The following is a 14,687-nucleotide window of genomic DNA, read 5'->3' as shown; positions in this document are numbered from 1 at the left end:
CTGATGTGGATGTTGAGCCTAAGAGACAGACAGTGTATCCGGGCGAGAGGCTGAAGCCTGACTCGCCTGCTTCACTATTTGAACATAAATGGGCCACACTAAATTCAGAGAGTCACATGGCAGTGGATGTCACTGCAGTTAGTATTGTGTCAGAGCCTTTGAAATGGAGTTCAGCCTGAAACATAAAATACAAATGTGACTTTCTTATCACAACAGCATGCCTAGAAACATGCAGATTCAGAGGGAAGTATTTATCCTCTGACCGCCCCCCTTGTGTTTTGTTAAATACCCCACATAATCTATTAAAAACGAATGAGGGCCACCGCTGACACCTTAATTATTAGCTTATTATTTAAAATGAAATATATTAAAGCTATAAGTGCTCAGCTTTTGTACTCGAATATCAATCCACAGCCTCCTTGAATGGAGGTGAAGCACACAGGGGGCTGTGGATGCCTGACATGGCTGCCGTTTGATGCCCCCTGGTGCATTGGGGGGGTTGCTGCTTATATTTGTCAAGGTCAATTAATGAATGCAGGGGCAAGGCTGGCAGGATCCCCAAAAATGCCCCTGGGGGCTCATAAATTATCCAGAAAACACATTAAAAGACAGGATCTGATCTCCTCCAATTAAGATAATTTAGCCTTTTCTCCCCTCACCAAATGCCTACATAGTATCCAGTCAGGTGTAGCCTACATCACTCCCTCCCTTTCCCTCCCTCCCCTCCCTCAGCATCCATCCTCCAGCCTGCTACAGCGCCAGCAAACCACACACGGATGTCCTGCATGGGCTAATTCTCTCTCGCATATGTTACTGTACAGTATTCCCTCTCAGAGTGGGACACTGTGATCCGTCTTCTCTGTGATAAAAACAAAACAAAAGAGAGAGTTTGTTTTTCCTTCAGAGGGTTCAGCTGCGCGCCCCTTTAGCCCCCCCACCACCTCCCCACCCCTGCACCTTTAAGGCAATGGAGAGGGAGCAAGGCGGCTGCGGAGAAGGAGGCGAGGGTTTATTCCACAGTGCTGTGAGGCAGCGCAGGTTTTAAGCGCAGGGACTATAGTGTGCGCAGTTTGTGTGTGCGGCTGCGGGGGGAAGATGCGTGTGCTTGTTGCTCGCCGGACGGAGAGAGGCGGCGAAGAGAGAATGAGTTTCCAGCGCAGCTAACAATCAACTCTATGCGCTCCGAAATCCTCGAAAATATCCAACTTTTACGCATTTTTTTTCTCCATTCACCTGAGATGACATGTTTGGCTGTTCTCACTGCATAGACTTCTGATTCTTTTTTTTGTTGGTTATTTTTCCGAATTTTGGAGCCGTTTGCTTTTTTTGTTTTGTGGTTTTAATTGTTTAACCGTGGAGTTGGGTGTGCGCAGAGGCGGTGTGTCCTATGCGTCTCGAGCCTCTGACTCAGCAGCAGCAGCACAGCTCACCTGGACCGGAGCGCACCGAGCCGAGCTTCCTCATGATCCTCGCAGAGCAGCGCTCCGACACGGGGGGACGGCTGCACTGAGGCCCGGCGCGGTGCGGTGCGGTGCGCTGCGGTCAGTCCAAAAAAAGGGGGAGACGCACAGCTGTGGATCATACAGTATCTCCCGCCGTATCATCCGGAGACAATCAGCAGCAGGAAGAAGCTCAAACCTCCTCTTCTTCTTCTTCTCCTTCCCAACGCAAAGGATTGAAAGAAAGAGAGGGAGAGAAAGAGAGAGAGAGGGGGAGAGAGATTTCCAAGCTCCCTTTTTCTTTCATTGCAACAGACTTGTTGAAGAAATAAAAGGAAGAAACAACAAGCAGAAAGAGTGCGGGGAGAGAAGAAGAAAAAGCATAAGCTTGGATATTGAACGGAGCGGGGCATGTGGATATTGGCTCTCATCTTTTCCCAGTGCATCTTGAATGGTAGGTGATGCATCTGTGCACCTTAAACTTCAAGTTTACCTTAATAATCCTATGCATTTCTTATTGATAAGAAAAGATACATAATTACTAAACATTCTCTCCGTAGAGATATTGATTTTTCTAAATGGAAGAACAGCTTGTTGCTATGTCCTGACACTGGCATTGTGGTTATTTCGGGTGTCTAATAGTTCCACACATTAACCTTTGCAGAGATGAAGTATAAAAACGTTTAACCACTCATGCATTTTGACCATTTAAGACCCTCAAACAGAGGCAGACCAGCAGAGAGGGACACAGAGGGAGAGGAGAAATGTAGGTTGACTGATAGGTGCAGCCTGTACAACGTGAGGAAGAAGGCTTTTAAAATACAAATGTCTTTTCTTTTTATGCTTTGATTATTTAGATAAATCTGGACTTCAAATACATTCTTCTAAATGTTTGGATCTATTCTCAGTTTGCACCATGAAGGATTATCCATGGACTCTCAACAAGCTGCATTAGGCCTGAGTCTGAGTGCATTTTCATGCCTCAAATTTAGATGCTTAATATGCAAATCAACAGTTTTCAATCCCTGGTTCAGATTGCTGGCTTTAAAGAAATTATCTGAGAGTAAATCATTTTATTGCAACACATTTGCACATTGCATTGGTGTATTCAATTCTACATTCAATTCATTTATTCATCTAAATCTTCAACATGTTGAGAATTGAGCTCATACAGAGCAATCTTTCACTGAACAGAAGAAAAAAAGATTTATTTTCAGATGTTATAATTACTTTTGATTCAAAAACTCCTGAACTGAGGCATGTTGATGCAAAACGTAGCACATTTACTTCCATCCTATGCTATAAGCAATCTGTATTTTTATTTGAAGCATTTACTAGTGTAACTTGCATCTATGATTTCTTGTTTGCATGCTTTTTGTTGATTTTATCGAGTATCTTCTTGAAAAGGGATTAAATAGGTTGGCTGTTCTTTTTTCTGGCATTGCACCCGCCATATTAGAAGCACAGACATGGAGTCATTTTGGATTGGAAAAAAAAAGACACAAGCCCTTATCACCCTTGCCCAAGTGTACCTCTTGCAAAAGGCATCCAGATCTGTTTTTGTTCCGCGAATTCTCAAAGGACAGGTTTGATAAGGGCCTTTTGTTTGTTTTTTTAGACTAAAGGTGAATGGTTTTTTTTACAGCGAATACAAGAAGGGTGTGTAAGGAAAGGGGGGGCAGTGAGGAGGACAAGGGGCTGTGGGGTAGGGGGTGGAATGATGTGCGCGTGTTGGGGGGCAGAAATCAGCTTGAAAGAAAATTGGGGTATTCAGAAAATGTTCTAAAAGGCAGACGGAAAGAAAGGGGTTAAAAAAAATCAAAGTGGACACAATGTAAAGAGAGAGCAGAGGGCGATGCGTCAAGCAAAGATGACAGGAAAACCATTTTGTGGCCATGCTGAAGGGTTCAACGAAGGCAGTGTTTATTTCTAGGAGAGAATCAAGTCAACGCATCAACGCTGGTGTAGCAAAGACTCCTCTCTAAATATCTGACTCGAGTCATTTTCAAGACACAGAGGACACCAATGTCCATTTCAGATCTCCCTCAGTGCTGTGCAGAAATCTGTGTTTGCTGAGCACAATCATCGCTTTGCTTTTGAACAGCTCTTTCAGTCTCTTTGGTCCAGGCAACAGCGCTGCAAAATGGCTGCTGCTCGAGACATCTACATGGAAACTTTGAATGGCAGCAACAGCACTTGTAATTGTGATGAATGCTACGTTTTGTGGTCGCTGCTGATGCAGTACCATTCATATCGACAGACTTGGTTCATTTGACGCTGACCTTTTCTATTGATTCAAAGATCCGAATGTTGCTTTTGTGGCAAAAATTACACAACCTTCTCTCTGTATTTTTGCTTCTTTCTGTACCACGCTAAATCCACTGTACGGTGACATAAAAGGATCCTAATTGTTGATCTTAGACTGTGTTCTTTCTGTTGCACATTTATTCTGGCTGCAGACATTAGTTTTAATGAGCAGCTTCCATCACAATCGTACATTTTGTACCTCTTCAGGACAGAGAGACGTGTGTTTCTCAAATAAAGGCTTTTAGGGCTCAGGTCCAGTACAGGCTGCTGAGGTTGTCTCTATGGAGACTGGGTAATGAGTGCTGCTGCAGTGTGGGCTTTGGGCTCGAGCAACGCTGCACTCTGCTCAGGTGACCCTGGTGATGCTTCCTGACAGATTTCAGCCTGATAACAGTGCTGCTCAACACTTGATCTCATTGAAATTCACCATTGCTTGAACAGTTAAGATGACTTTTGTCTGCACAGGGTAGCCTGTTAAAGCCGGTTTATGTTCATATTTGCATTGCTTGTTGGTTGAGTATATTTAAAAGATTACAACCACAGCTTTCTGTAGCTTTGCAGAGGTGTTTCATGAATAGCATCAACTGAACAAACTCCATTTTGCTCTGAATTGCCATTTGCCAATTTGAGCACACATTTGCAATCTCATCTACAGTAGATATAAACAATTCAGCGCTGTAGAGAGTAAAATCTGCTGTGGAGTTCACTTCTGCAGTGCTTGAGCGTTTAAAGTGCTCTTGCAGAAGTGTCTATTAAAAGCTAAATGGAATGGGAACAACATATTCTGGTGATGAAGAGATAAAATTGGGGGAATGGCATAATGTTGTTTTTGCTCAGCTATGCCAGAGGGGGGAAATCTGACACATGCTCAATTGGACACTAATAAGCTGTGTAAATATACAGCGAGCTCCTCAATTGGCTCTTAGCATCACTCTGTGCGTGGGTATTTTTAGCGTTCAGTTTAGGATGGCAAGGGGCTGCCGGAGAAAGGTTCCACCGCTTATTAAAACATAAGCATTTTCAGTCCGACTTAATCCAGTTTTCAAACATGATTAATGCAGCAGCAGAATTTTTCTTTTTCTCGCTGCCTTTTTTTCTGCTTCAGTTCATCGTAGCAACAGATTGAACACAGCTTCTTCATGCTGAACAAAGATGCAGGAGCAGTACAGATGAAAAGCAGCTGTCAGCAGCAGTTTGACTGTTCAGTCTAATCAGGAGTAAGAAATAAAGCACAATATGAACCCAGATCAAGACAGAGATCATCATCAATCAAACTCAGAGAGGAGAGGTGGGTTTGCAATAGAGATAATGCAGTAATGGACATAATTTGGTGCTGTATATCTATATTATTTTACCACTGAAGCTGTTTGCAGTTTTACTGTCAGCCAAATCATTAAGAGATCAGCTCTGATAGAGGGAAAACACAAGCCTTTCACCAAGAAACTACATTCATTTTCTTCTTTTGAATGAACTCCATAATAAATGGTTTTCAGAGTATTCATACTGAAATAACACATAACTCATACTAGAAATCTTAAAGACATCATGTTTGCCACCCTAAAAAAAATCATGTATGTTTCCACAGATCAAAGTTTAGGATGCAAGATATGAGGAAGACAATACTCTAATGTTGATATGTGATACATTAACAGATCTGAAAGTGTGCACATTAGTTATCTAGCTGGGCTTTTCTGATTTGCTGAATGATGTGAATGCATGGTGAATGTTTGAATGTCTCTATCTTTACCTGTGTCTGTTAAATGTTCACATGCAGAGTATTATGTTACCCTGCAGAAATATTTGATTCAAATGATAAAATTCTCCAATTGGAGGAGTAGTTGTACTCACTTCTTCCAGTCGTTTTCACAATTGTAATTTGTCATTTTCATTAGAACCACAACTTGCTCCCAGTTTACTGCCAGGATATGCTTGAGTTTAACTCCCAAGCCCATCCTCACCAAACAAGGTCTGCCTCAAAACGTCATCCACCCCTTTTCAGGACGACTTTTTTTACATTTTACATTCAATTCTGAGGCCTCGTTGCTGCAACAGTCACAAGTCACATTTGAAAGTGCTGTAGCTTCACTCATTCAAGAAACTAACCAGTTTCTGCTTGGTCACTTAAGTAATGCAACATTATATTGATTCTAATACTGAGTAATCCACATTATCATGAAAGCGATTCTTATGACAAGCAGACTCCTCATTTCTACAAGTTCTCCCTTTTTTGTTTCATTTTTTGCTTACCGTTGCTTTTCATAACATTATCTTTCTTTTTACACCCTACGTTAAAACTTTGTCCATATGTTGAATGTGTCACATTCATATAAGGACAGTCATGGAAATAGCATGAATCATGCTGCCCAAATTTGCAATTTTTTAGGCTATGTCTAGGCACTAAACACAAAATTAAATTGGTGAACACTTATCAAAAAAGTTCTCTTGAAAGCTCTTCTGAGAAAACTTGTAGCTTTTGATTTAGGCGCCCCCTGTGGATAAAGTGTTACCTCCTATTGCATTGCTGATTTTGTCCAGCACGTGTGAGTAATGTTTTCATCCTGCGAAAAACGAATCCTCCTTTCTTTCAACGTCAAAATGTTTCATCAGAAGATGCCCCTGCTGTTTATCACTTCCTCTGACACCTAGCTAAGAGGTTTTAGGCATTGAGACTACTGAATGGTCAGTCCTTATACAGATGGTCTCCTTTGCTTTTGAAGCTCACAAAGAGGCTTCAAAGTTGATTTCAGTCTTTTTCATAGTTGATGAAATACTCCTTACTGAAGCTTTAATAATCGTATCTAAAACCACAAACTCACTCGGACATTAACCAAAGTGCTTCTGTTAGCTAATCTGACTGTTCAGGATGTAGCTCCACATCATGATACTGCATTTTATTTATGTTTTAGAAACTAACTAGAATCTTCTTAATCATTCTTTGAGCTGCAGCATTCGTCCATACAAGGTATATAAGGTTACTGTCTGACCGCTTATTGTAACATTGGTTAGAGGTCACATTAAGGCCAGTAGGAAACCGGGTCTGTGTAGACTGGTGTCTTTTGGTTTACATCTGTCACTTCACATAGAGCCGGGGCGGGTTGACAGAGTCACAGAAACACACATCAGCAAACAACAGCCGTGCACAACTCGTCAGGCGCACATTAGACTCAGCACAGCAGTCAACACGATGTAGGGCACTGAGAATGCTGGGATGTGACTATTAATGTGTTAATGTGTTTAGTGATGCTGCACAGTTTTTTATCACATTATCATACCTTTAATTAACCCACATTTTTAGAGTTACATGTAATGATAATTTGTTGTCACCGCAGGGTTTTTTTTCCTAACGAAATAGAACATTTCAAACCTTGAACTTGGCTTTATTTCACATGGCACATTATTCCAGCCCAGGCTTGTGATCTGACTTGTCTCTGATTGTTAAAATTAACAGTAAAATTTGACTTTTCATGCCTTTACTTTTCAAGTAAGTCAAGGCGTAAAAGTGAGGTTAGGATGGTGTTTGTTGCTTTGTTTTCATGTTGCATGAAGCTTAACATTAGGAGGTATTAGTGGCACGCTGTTTTCATGGACTCACTAATCACAGCAGGATTTGTCAGTGCCATCGGGTCAAGATTTTTGTGTCGCTCCACTGTGTGTGTGTGTGTGCTTGGCCGTTTGAGACGAGGGTAGACTCAAGCATATGTTAATGGATGCACATCGAACTGTTAAAGGTTTCATTTAACCCAGACCAGAATGCTTAAGGAGATGATGGTGTGTAGTGAGGCAGAAAGAGAGGAGGAAGAGAGGGGGAAGAGGGACAAAGAGTCAGCTTGTGTTATGTTGTATCTAAAGCTCACAGAATCATATCCAATCAGCCTGCTTTTCCATGCAGAAAGTGCTATTTCAGGCACTGTTATATCACACTTGCCCATTGTTGGACAAGGATTAAGACTCAACAGTCTTTATTGTATGTCCAGCAGTTAAAAGACACGGCTTGCAATGATTATTTTGTTCTGGTATACTTATAGTGCATAGTTTTGAACACATTACTGGCCTATATTTGTCTCATGTGTACAAGTGTCCAGTGCAAGTGTATCAAAAGTCAGCTGAATGTGAAAGAGGTGAGTGTTTACGTGTTTGTTAATTTCTCATCAGCTAGGATTAAACCTGTAAAGAGGGTGTTGCATGAAGACTGTGACAGTGTATCAGTAATACACTTATTTAAAGCACATTGCACACATAGTATTTGGCGTAGGTTAACTGGACTGGTTACTTAACAGGATGACTATTAGTTGTGTTGTTTGTGTCTGTAGGCTTTCATTGTGAAATAGGCCAGTAGGTTAATGCTGCAGCCACGCAGGTACAACAAGATGTAAGTTTAGCTCAGACTGCTCTGTAACCAAAGGCCGACACTCTGCTTATTGTGTTGTTTACACTTGACGTCAAACAGTGTAGAAGTACTAGCCAGCTACACTTATCTTTAAATCTGTGCTAACACAGAAAGCATTCCTGTTTCACATCCATACAGGTGCATCTTTTGGGCTGGTCAGCAGGTTTTTGCTCAGCCAAAGTGACCCAGAAAAACGGATCGATAGCACACAATGTTGTAGGGATGTGCACATGATCGCTTGTTCTTTCCTTGTTTCAGTCACAAATGTGCAGTGATTTAATAAAGACTAAAAACACAGTACTGAAACAATATGCAGGTTTATTAGACGGACATGAAAAGAGTTATTAGAGATGCTAGAGAGATTTCTCTAAAGTTGTTTGCACATTTTGGAATATGTTCATAAACAATCTGCACTAATATTGCATTCTTACTGGCTCTGTTCATCCAGAAGCTGGCTGGCATTTATAAAGTACTGCATGACCTCTCTTCAGAGATCAAGGTTTGTGCTTATTTTCAACTGAAAGTCCACCATGACATTTAAATATTTAACCAGAAATGTTTGATTCTTAACCTTGCCAAAGATATACATCTGTTAAGTGTTGATCATACCTGGTTCACCTCTGGCTGATTTAATAAATGAAAAAAGACAGAGAAAATGAATGTTAATGGTGAGCTTTTGGTGTGTCATGATTTACTTTCTGCTCTTAACACTTCTGTCAGAAACCTCCCCTTTTGTTGTTCTTTAAAAATTCAAGCTGAATTTGTCAGTTGTTGAATAAGAAGCATTGAAAGTTTTCCAAAAATATTTTCTGTGGATGACAAGTTATTAATATGTTATGATTGTAGGCCTGAATTGGAGAAATGTGTTGTGTGTGAGCCACTATTTAGAGCTGTAGCTCCTATTGGTGATGACTACTATCGGTTATAGACGACCACAGATGACGCAGTTTGGTGTATTTGATCTGGAAAATGAAGATAAAACTGCAGGCTTTATCGCCGTGTATCCGTGCTCATGCAGTGGAAGAACACCGGTCTGCGAGGTGCATCCGAAAATAGTGCCGAAACAAAGGGGCTTTCTGACGGCAAACTGAATAGCTCCAATTTTTTCTACAGGTGCATGAATATTCCCCGTGATGAGTGCCTGGACCATATTTTCTCAACTTTAGCGAAATTACGCGAAATAGGAGGCCCCGTCCGCAGAGAAAATAGCCTAGCTTACCTGCCGGTCCTCTGGGAATTATCTCATTAAAGGGGAAGAGCTCACCGGCACTCATTGTGGCTAGCAGGAGCAATGGTGTAATGTAACTCATACAACCCCACTTAAAAAAAAAACCCTGAAATATCCCTTTAACATTAATGTACAGGGAGGACCGAGGGCTGGTGGTGCTACCTCTGCTAACCCTAGCCACGTCCAACAAACTTGCTGACTCTGTGATCTAACATTGTTAAATAATTTGTGCTCGTTATTTTACACTTTTTCTCAGGGCGTTTTCTGTCCTTTGGACTCGTCGACTAGTCAGAATTGTAATTTCTATTTCAACGACAAGCAAATGTGTTGCTTCCCAACTTCCCTAGATTTTGTAATGCAAAGTTCTGTTGTTGCATAATGAGGTCTTTGGAGAAATGGTTGGTCTTTAGGGTGCCTGAGTAGCTAAGCAACCTACAGAGTGCCATGCTGTTGTCTTGGATAAAGATAAAAGTCTGCAATGTCTGAAGCCCGATTTGTGCCAAGTTTACCACTCTTTACGTTTATCTTTGGAAACTCTGAGACCCAACCGTTCACCCAAAAACATCAGGTGTACTGTGAGATTGATTCAATAGAGGCTTCTAGCTTCCATAAACCTTGGTTATATATACTTAGTTAGTATTTCTTATCCCTGTGTTGTAATTCGTATGGCAGTATCACAATACAAACCCTTCATATAAGTGTCTGCTCTTTTTGTAGTTTTTGTGGTTATGCCAAATTAATATCCAACATGGACCTTTTCTATTATACTGACATCGCTCTGAGCTGAACAGAATAAAAGATTGTGATTGTTTTAATTATACAACACATTTGATCACATAATAAGTGCAGAACTCAAAAAGGGGCTCCAACAACACAGAATTCATATCACAGATATTTTGTATTGATTATTATTTTTTATCAGTTTTGTTTCCAGTTATTTTGAATCTTGTATTCTGTTGATTGTTAACAAAAGACTTTCAATGCAATAATGAAAAACAAAGGGCATGTGGAACCTGAGACACTCAGGTGCGACTGAAGACCCCTGGGAATGCTTCTAGTAAGGAAATATTGGTTGAAATATATCTGCAACATGGACCTCCAAAAGAGCAGCTTTACAGACCAGCCGACGATAAAATGAAATGGGAACTGGATAAAACTGAAGGCTTTAAGCACATAACAGCTAAAATAAATATTTAACATTGTAACAATTATTTTTGGTGAAGGAACATTGATACTAAACCATGAAGACATTGCCAAGTAGAAATGATAAAAATCCGGACCTCACTGGAAATTCTTCCCCTGTGGCTTCAGTTGGACGTATTCATCATGCACAACCAAACTCGTGCTGATTAGCATTCAAAATCGCGCTCTGTTCCTGTAGCCTGAAACGTGTAACATTTTCAAACATTGGGGCAAATGTTTCATTAAAGTGTTGCTCGCCCCCAGCTCCACTCCGCTCCAGTCTCCACTCTATCAGGCCTTCCCCAGAAGTGATTATGCTAATTGCTGTTTGATCAGATGATTAAATTATAATTTGATTAATCCCAGGCACTAAACGCTCTGAATACGTTCATATGTATTTTGCTGGCTGCCTGGCAGTGTTTGCAGAGCTGCCTGTCACCGGGCAGGCTGTGGGGATCCACACGATGCAGGTGAAGGACGGAGGAGATGTATGTAGAGCTGCATTGGGAGACGGTTATGAACATGAATGAAACAGTGTTTTGGATGTACTTTGGTCGAGTGATCACAGAGAACATGATGATTAATAAAGGATCGCTCTCATCTGTGTGCAGATTGAGTGCAGCTCTAATGCAGATTGCTGCCATTTTCTCAGTCATTGCCTGTCTCTGTTACTATCAATTGACTGTGTATCCATCAGCGTGATTTATAGTGCAGTATAGACAGGCTCCCATAGGACTACATAATGACGGCCCTTTAATATATGCTTATACTATAAGATTCAAGGCCTCTTTAGGCACCAGCATGTGTATGGCAACTCAAATGATTATAGTCCTGTGATGTTCGATGCAGAAAATGTCCTAAAAATATCTACGTACGTAATAGATTGGCTCACTGGTTGTTTGCATAGCAGCAATAGAGGGAGGACTCTCTCCTGCAGTGGGGTTACTGAAGATAAAATACTCTCGCCTTTGAGGCAAATGGAGGGCTCTGGAGGGGAGGGGGGGCCAGGGTGGAGGGAGAGAGAGATGGTGGGTGGGGGTGGTTGATTTTTTTCTGAGGCACAAGAGGATGGCTGTGAGCGGAAAGGCAACGATGTCTAGTCATCTGACCCACAATACCATTTAACCTCAGGACTTTGATTCGCCCTCCACTGTCAACTGCCAGCTCATTTCGCCTCTTTGTTTCTGTGCTGCAGAGGGCTTTTGTTTCCAGCACCCAAAGAAGATGCAAAACAACACTGCAATAAAGCACAAGGGGAAAACATTTACAGAAGCTCCAAGCTTTTATTTTGACTCCAGCGAAACTGAACTCTATGTATCCACTGTAAGGCATTTAAAACATAAGAAATGCTTGCTTTTAATATCTTGCAAACTAAACTCAATGGACCATTATTAGGACGTAAACAAATATATTATTTAACCTGTTTTAAGGCCTGGAACTCAATGAAAGCAAAAGACGCTCTCTGGCATACAGAAGTGTTTCTTTTAAAAATATGTAATTTTGTGCTTATGGTTTGCAGGGATCACATGCTTCTGTTTGGGATGGTTAATGCAAAATACTGTAAAAAAAAAAACTTCAGAACAGGAAAGGCTTTTTTGTGAGGAAGATGTCCTTTTTTTGCAATCTTGCACTATTCACATTTTCAAGTTGTCTTGAAAATATGCCTCTAATCTTTGTTTTGAGAGTTTCAAGAAAATCACATTTTCTTCCAAATCGACAGCATGAAAATGAAAAGGCTTATCTACTCATGTTGGTAATATAAACACAGGTTTCATATCATATTTGAGCCTCTTTTTAGAGCATTCAGCTGTATTAATCTTGCAGCTGCAGTGATCAGAAAGGAAAAGTATCACAAGCGCTGCTTTATTTTAGCTTTATTTGATGCAAAACAATGAAAGCCAAGCTGATATGCATTCTTTTTAATGTACTTGAAGAAGTTGACACAATTTCTAAACAGGAAAATTCCCATTATGGCAACTGATCAAATTTAAGCTGTCAGGAGAACAGGCCTTTTATACATGGATGCTCCCTATTTGTGCACCAATGTAACAATGCAGAAGCTCTAAGCTGGCTGTTCTCTCAAACAAATAACAATATGATAGTATGCTATACATTTTCAACCAATGTCAGTGTGGGCCATTATCTGATCAGCTGTGATGCTCTGCTCTGTGTGTTGCTGACTGTGCTGAAAGTAATGTAAATCATGGAGATGGTGCACTTTGTTATTTAATAGAAGAAGTAGTTTTTTGAATGCCAGTACCACTGTTTCTGTGACAGATCCATATCTGCTCACCAGTAGTAAAAAACCTCCTCAGCATTAGCTATACTATACGTTCCAGTTTGTCCTCTCTTTAAATGCATCCACAGTGTTTTTCATTAAAGAAGCCAGATCCTGCAGTGGCAGACATCCTGAACATATCAGTGTTCAGGATGTCTGACCTCATGTAAACATTTCCCTGCCAAAATGTTGTCTGTGATGTGCTCTCCATTTATGGAGAATTTTCAGCCGTCAGTCTTTGAGGTCAACATGTTTAGTCATCACTTGTCATCAGACACATGTCAGATCTAGTCAAATTTATTTCCCAAAACAGAAGGAAGATTCTTCATATATGAGGAAAAGACTCTTCTGAAGTGCAGAAGAAGGTTTGCTTTAGTTTTACTCCAGGGCTGTTTAATGAGGAGGACCAACCTGCAGCTTTAACAGGTGTCTCCTCGCTAAGAGTCCCGATGTCCAGTTAGAACTACCAACGCTGCAAACTCCTGAAACTCTGCTGTATTTACGTCATTACTCTTTTCAGATGTAGCTGATATATGTTGGCTATAGGTTCCTGTGCTGTGCTGTGGTATAATATGTAGATGATCTTAAAGCTGTCAGCCTTCCTCCTTCAGATAATCTCCTGGTTCATCCCTCCCTGCTGGGTTTAATGTCCTCCCTCTCAGCTCACCTGAGATCCACCTCCCCTCACTCACCCTCTCTCCGTCTATCAGCTCAGTCAGGCAGAGTATACTTGACAGTATAGCAGGCAGAGGTGGTGAGGATTTTACTGAAATAGAAATAAAGCCTCTCTTTTGCTCTCTTAAAGCATGCTCAGTGTATAATGTGCTGGGTTGCATTTCATACAAATAACAGTCAGGTACTGAACAACTGTTCAGACGTCCATGTGTGGAGCCAAAACTGGCTTTTCTATGTAATGATGATACATCCTGGTTATCAGTGGTATCTGATGCAGTGTAGAGGTGTTTCAATGTACTGTAGAAAGAGCTAATAACCTTCACTGAAGACTCCATCACATGACCGGGGTAAAGAGAAAGAGGAAATGTGGGAGTACACAATACATGCAAGGATTAAGGCACATCCTTTAACTACTGAACCAAACCGTCATCCCAAACATGCCCACATTCATTACCTGGCTTTCTTACTAATCACACAGCTGTGTTAAATACCTCAACCTGATTGGCCACAACCCCATAACAATAGTGGTTAATTCTGGGTAGCAAGCGCAGCACTAGGAACAACCAGATCACACACGTTAAATTGAATCAATCCGTGAAAAGGAGTCTGACACAATTATCATGTTTGTTTTTCACCTCCTCCTGTTGACAATGTGGCAAAATCATTCATTTTTAATGGCATCAGAAAACAACATGGAGGATATTTTTTTATTATTCACAATTTATTTGGAGAGGACATAGTTTAGATTGGTGATTAGTGGCTGACAATGTGACAACAGAGAAAAGAAGATGAGAGACACAGAGAAACTAGCGAGGGATGTTAAAGCACACAAGGAGCTGAGTCAAAGAGACGTCGACCAAATTGAAGAAAACAAATCAAACACAATCCTTTCAGCACCTACTTTAGGTCAAATGTCAAAAACCCACTAACTAGTGGTTTAGGTTGTACTGAATTTACTCTAAGAACAATTTTAGTAGACATGATTTTATAACAAAGTACAATCCTAGTTACAAACCCTCTCCAACAGCACATCAAGAACTAGTATCCAGCATCATTGGATTTCAGCATTACATGGGAGTCCTATGTTACGCTCATGATAACATTAATGCCATTCTTATGATGATACAGTTACATAAAGACAGCAGAGAACACTGAAACATGCTAAATCTTTGATCTTTGTATGTCAGCTGA

General features: G+C 40.8%; 1 protein-coding gene across 1 annotated transcript in view; it reads left to right on the top strand.

The window, feature by feature from the left end:
• Window positions 1–1,364: 1,364 nt before the first annotated feature.
• Window positions 1,365–14,687, top strand: part of dscama (Down syndrome cell adhesion molecule a) — a 121,149-nt gene continuing 107,826 nt past the window's right edge. Inside the window, exon 1 of the mRNA XM_034682905.1 lies at window positions 1,365–1,893. Coding sequence (XP_034538796.1) covers window positions 1,851–1,893 — 43 coding nt within the window. The 5' untranslated portion in view covers window positions 1,365–1,850. The remainder of the gene's footprint in view (window positions 1,894–14,687) is intronic.

The sequence above is a fragment of the Notolabrus celidotus genome, chromosome 5, assembly GCF_009762535.1.
Source record: "Notolabrus celidotus isolate fNotCel1 chromosome 5, fNotCel1.pri, whole genome shotgun sequence".
Classification (NCBI taxonomy): Eukaryota; Metazoa; Chordata; class Actinopteri; order Labriformes; family Labridae; genus Notolabrus; species Notolabrus celidotus.
This window is presented reverse-complemented; position numbering and strand designations above follow the sequence as displayed.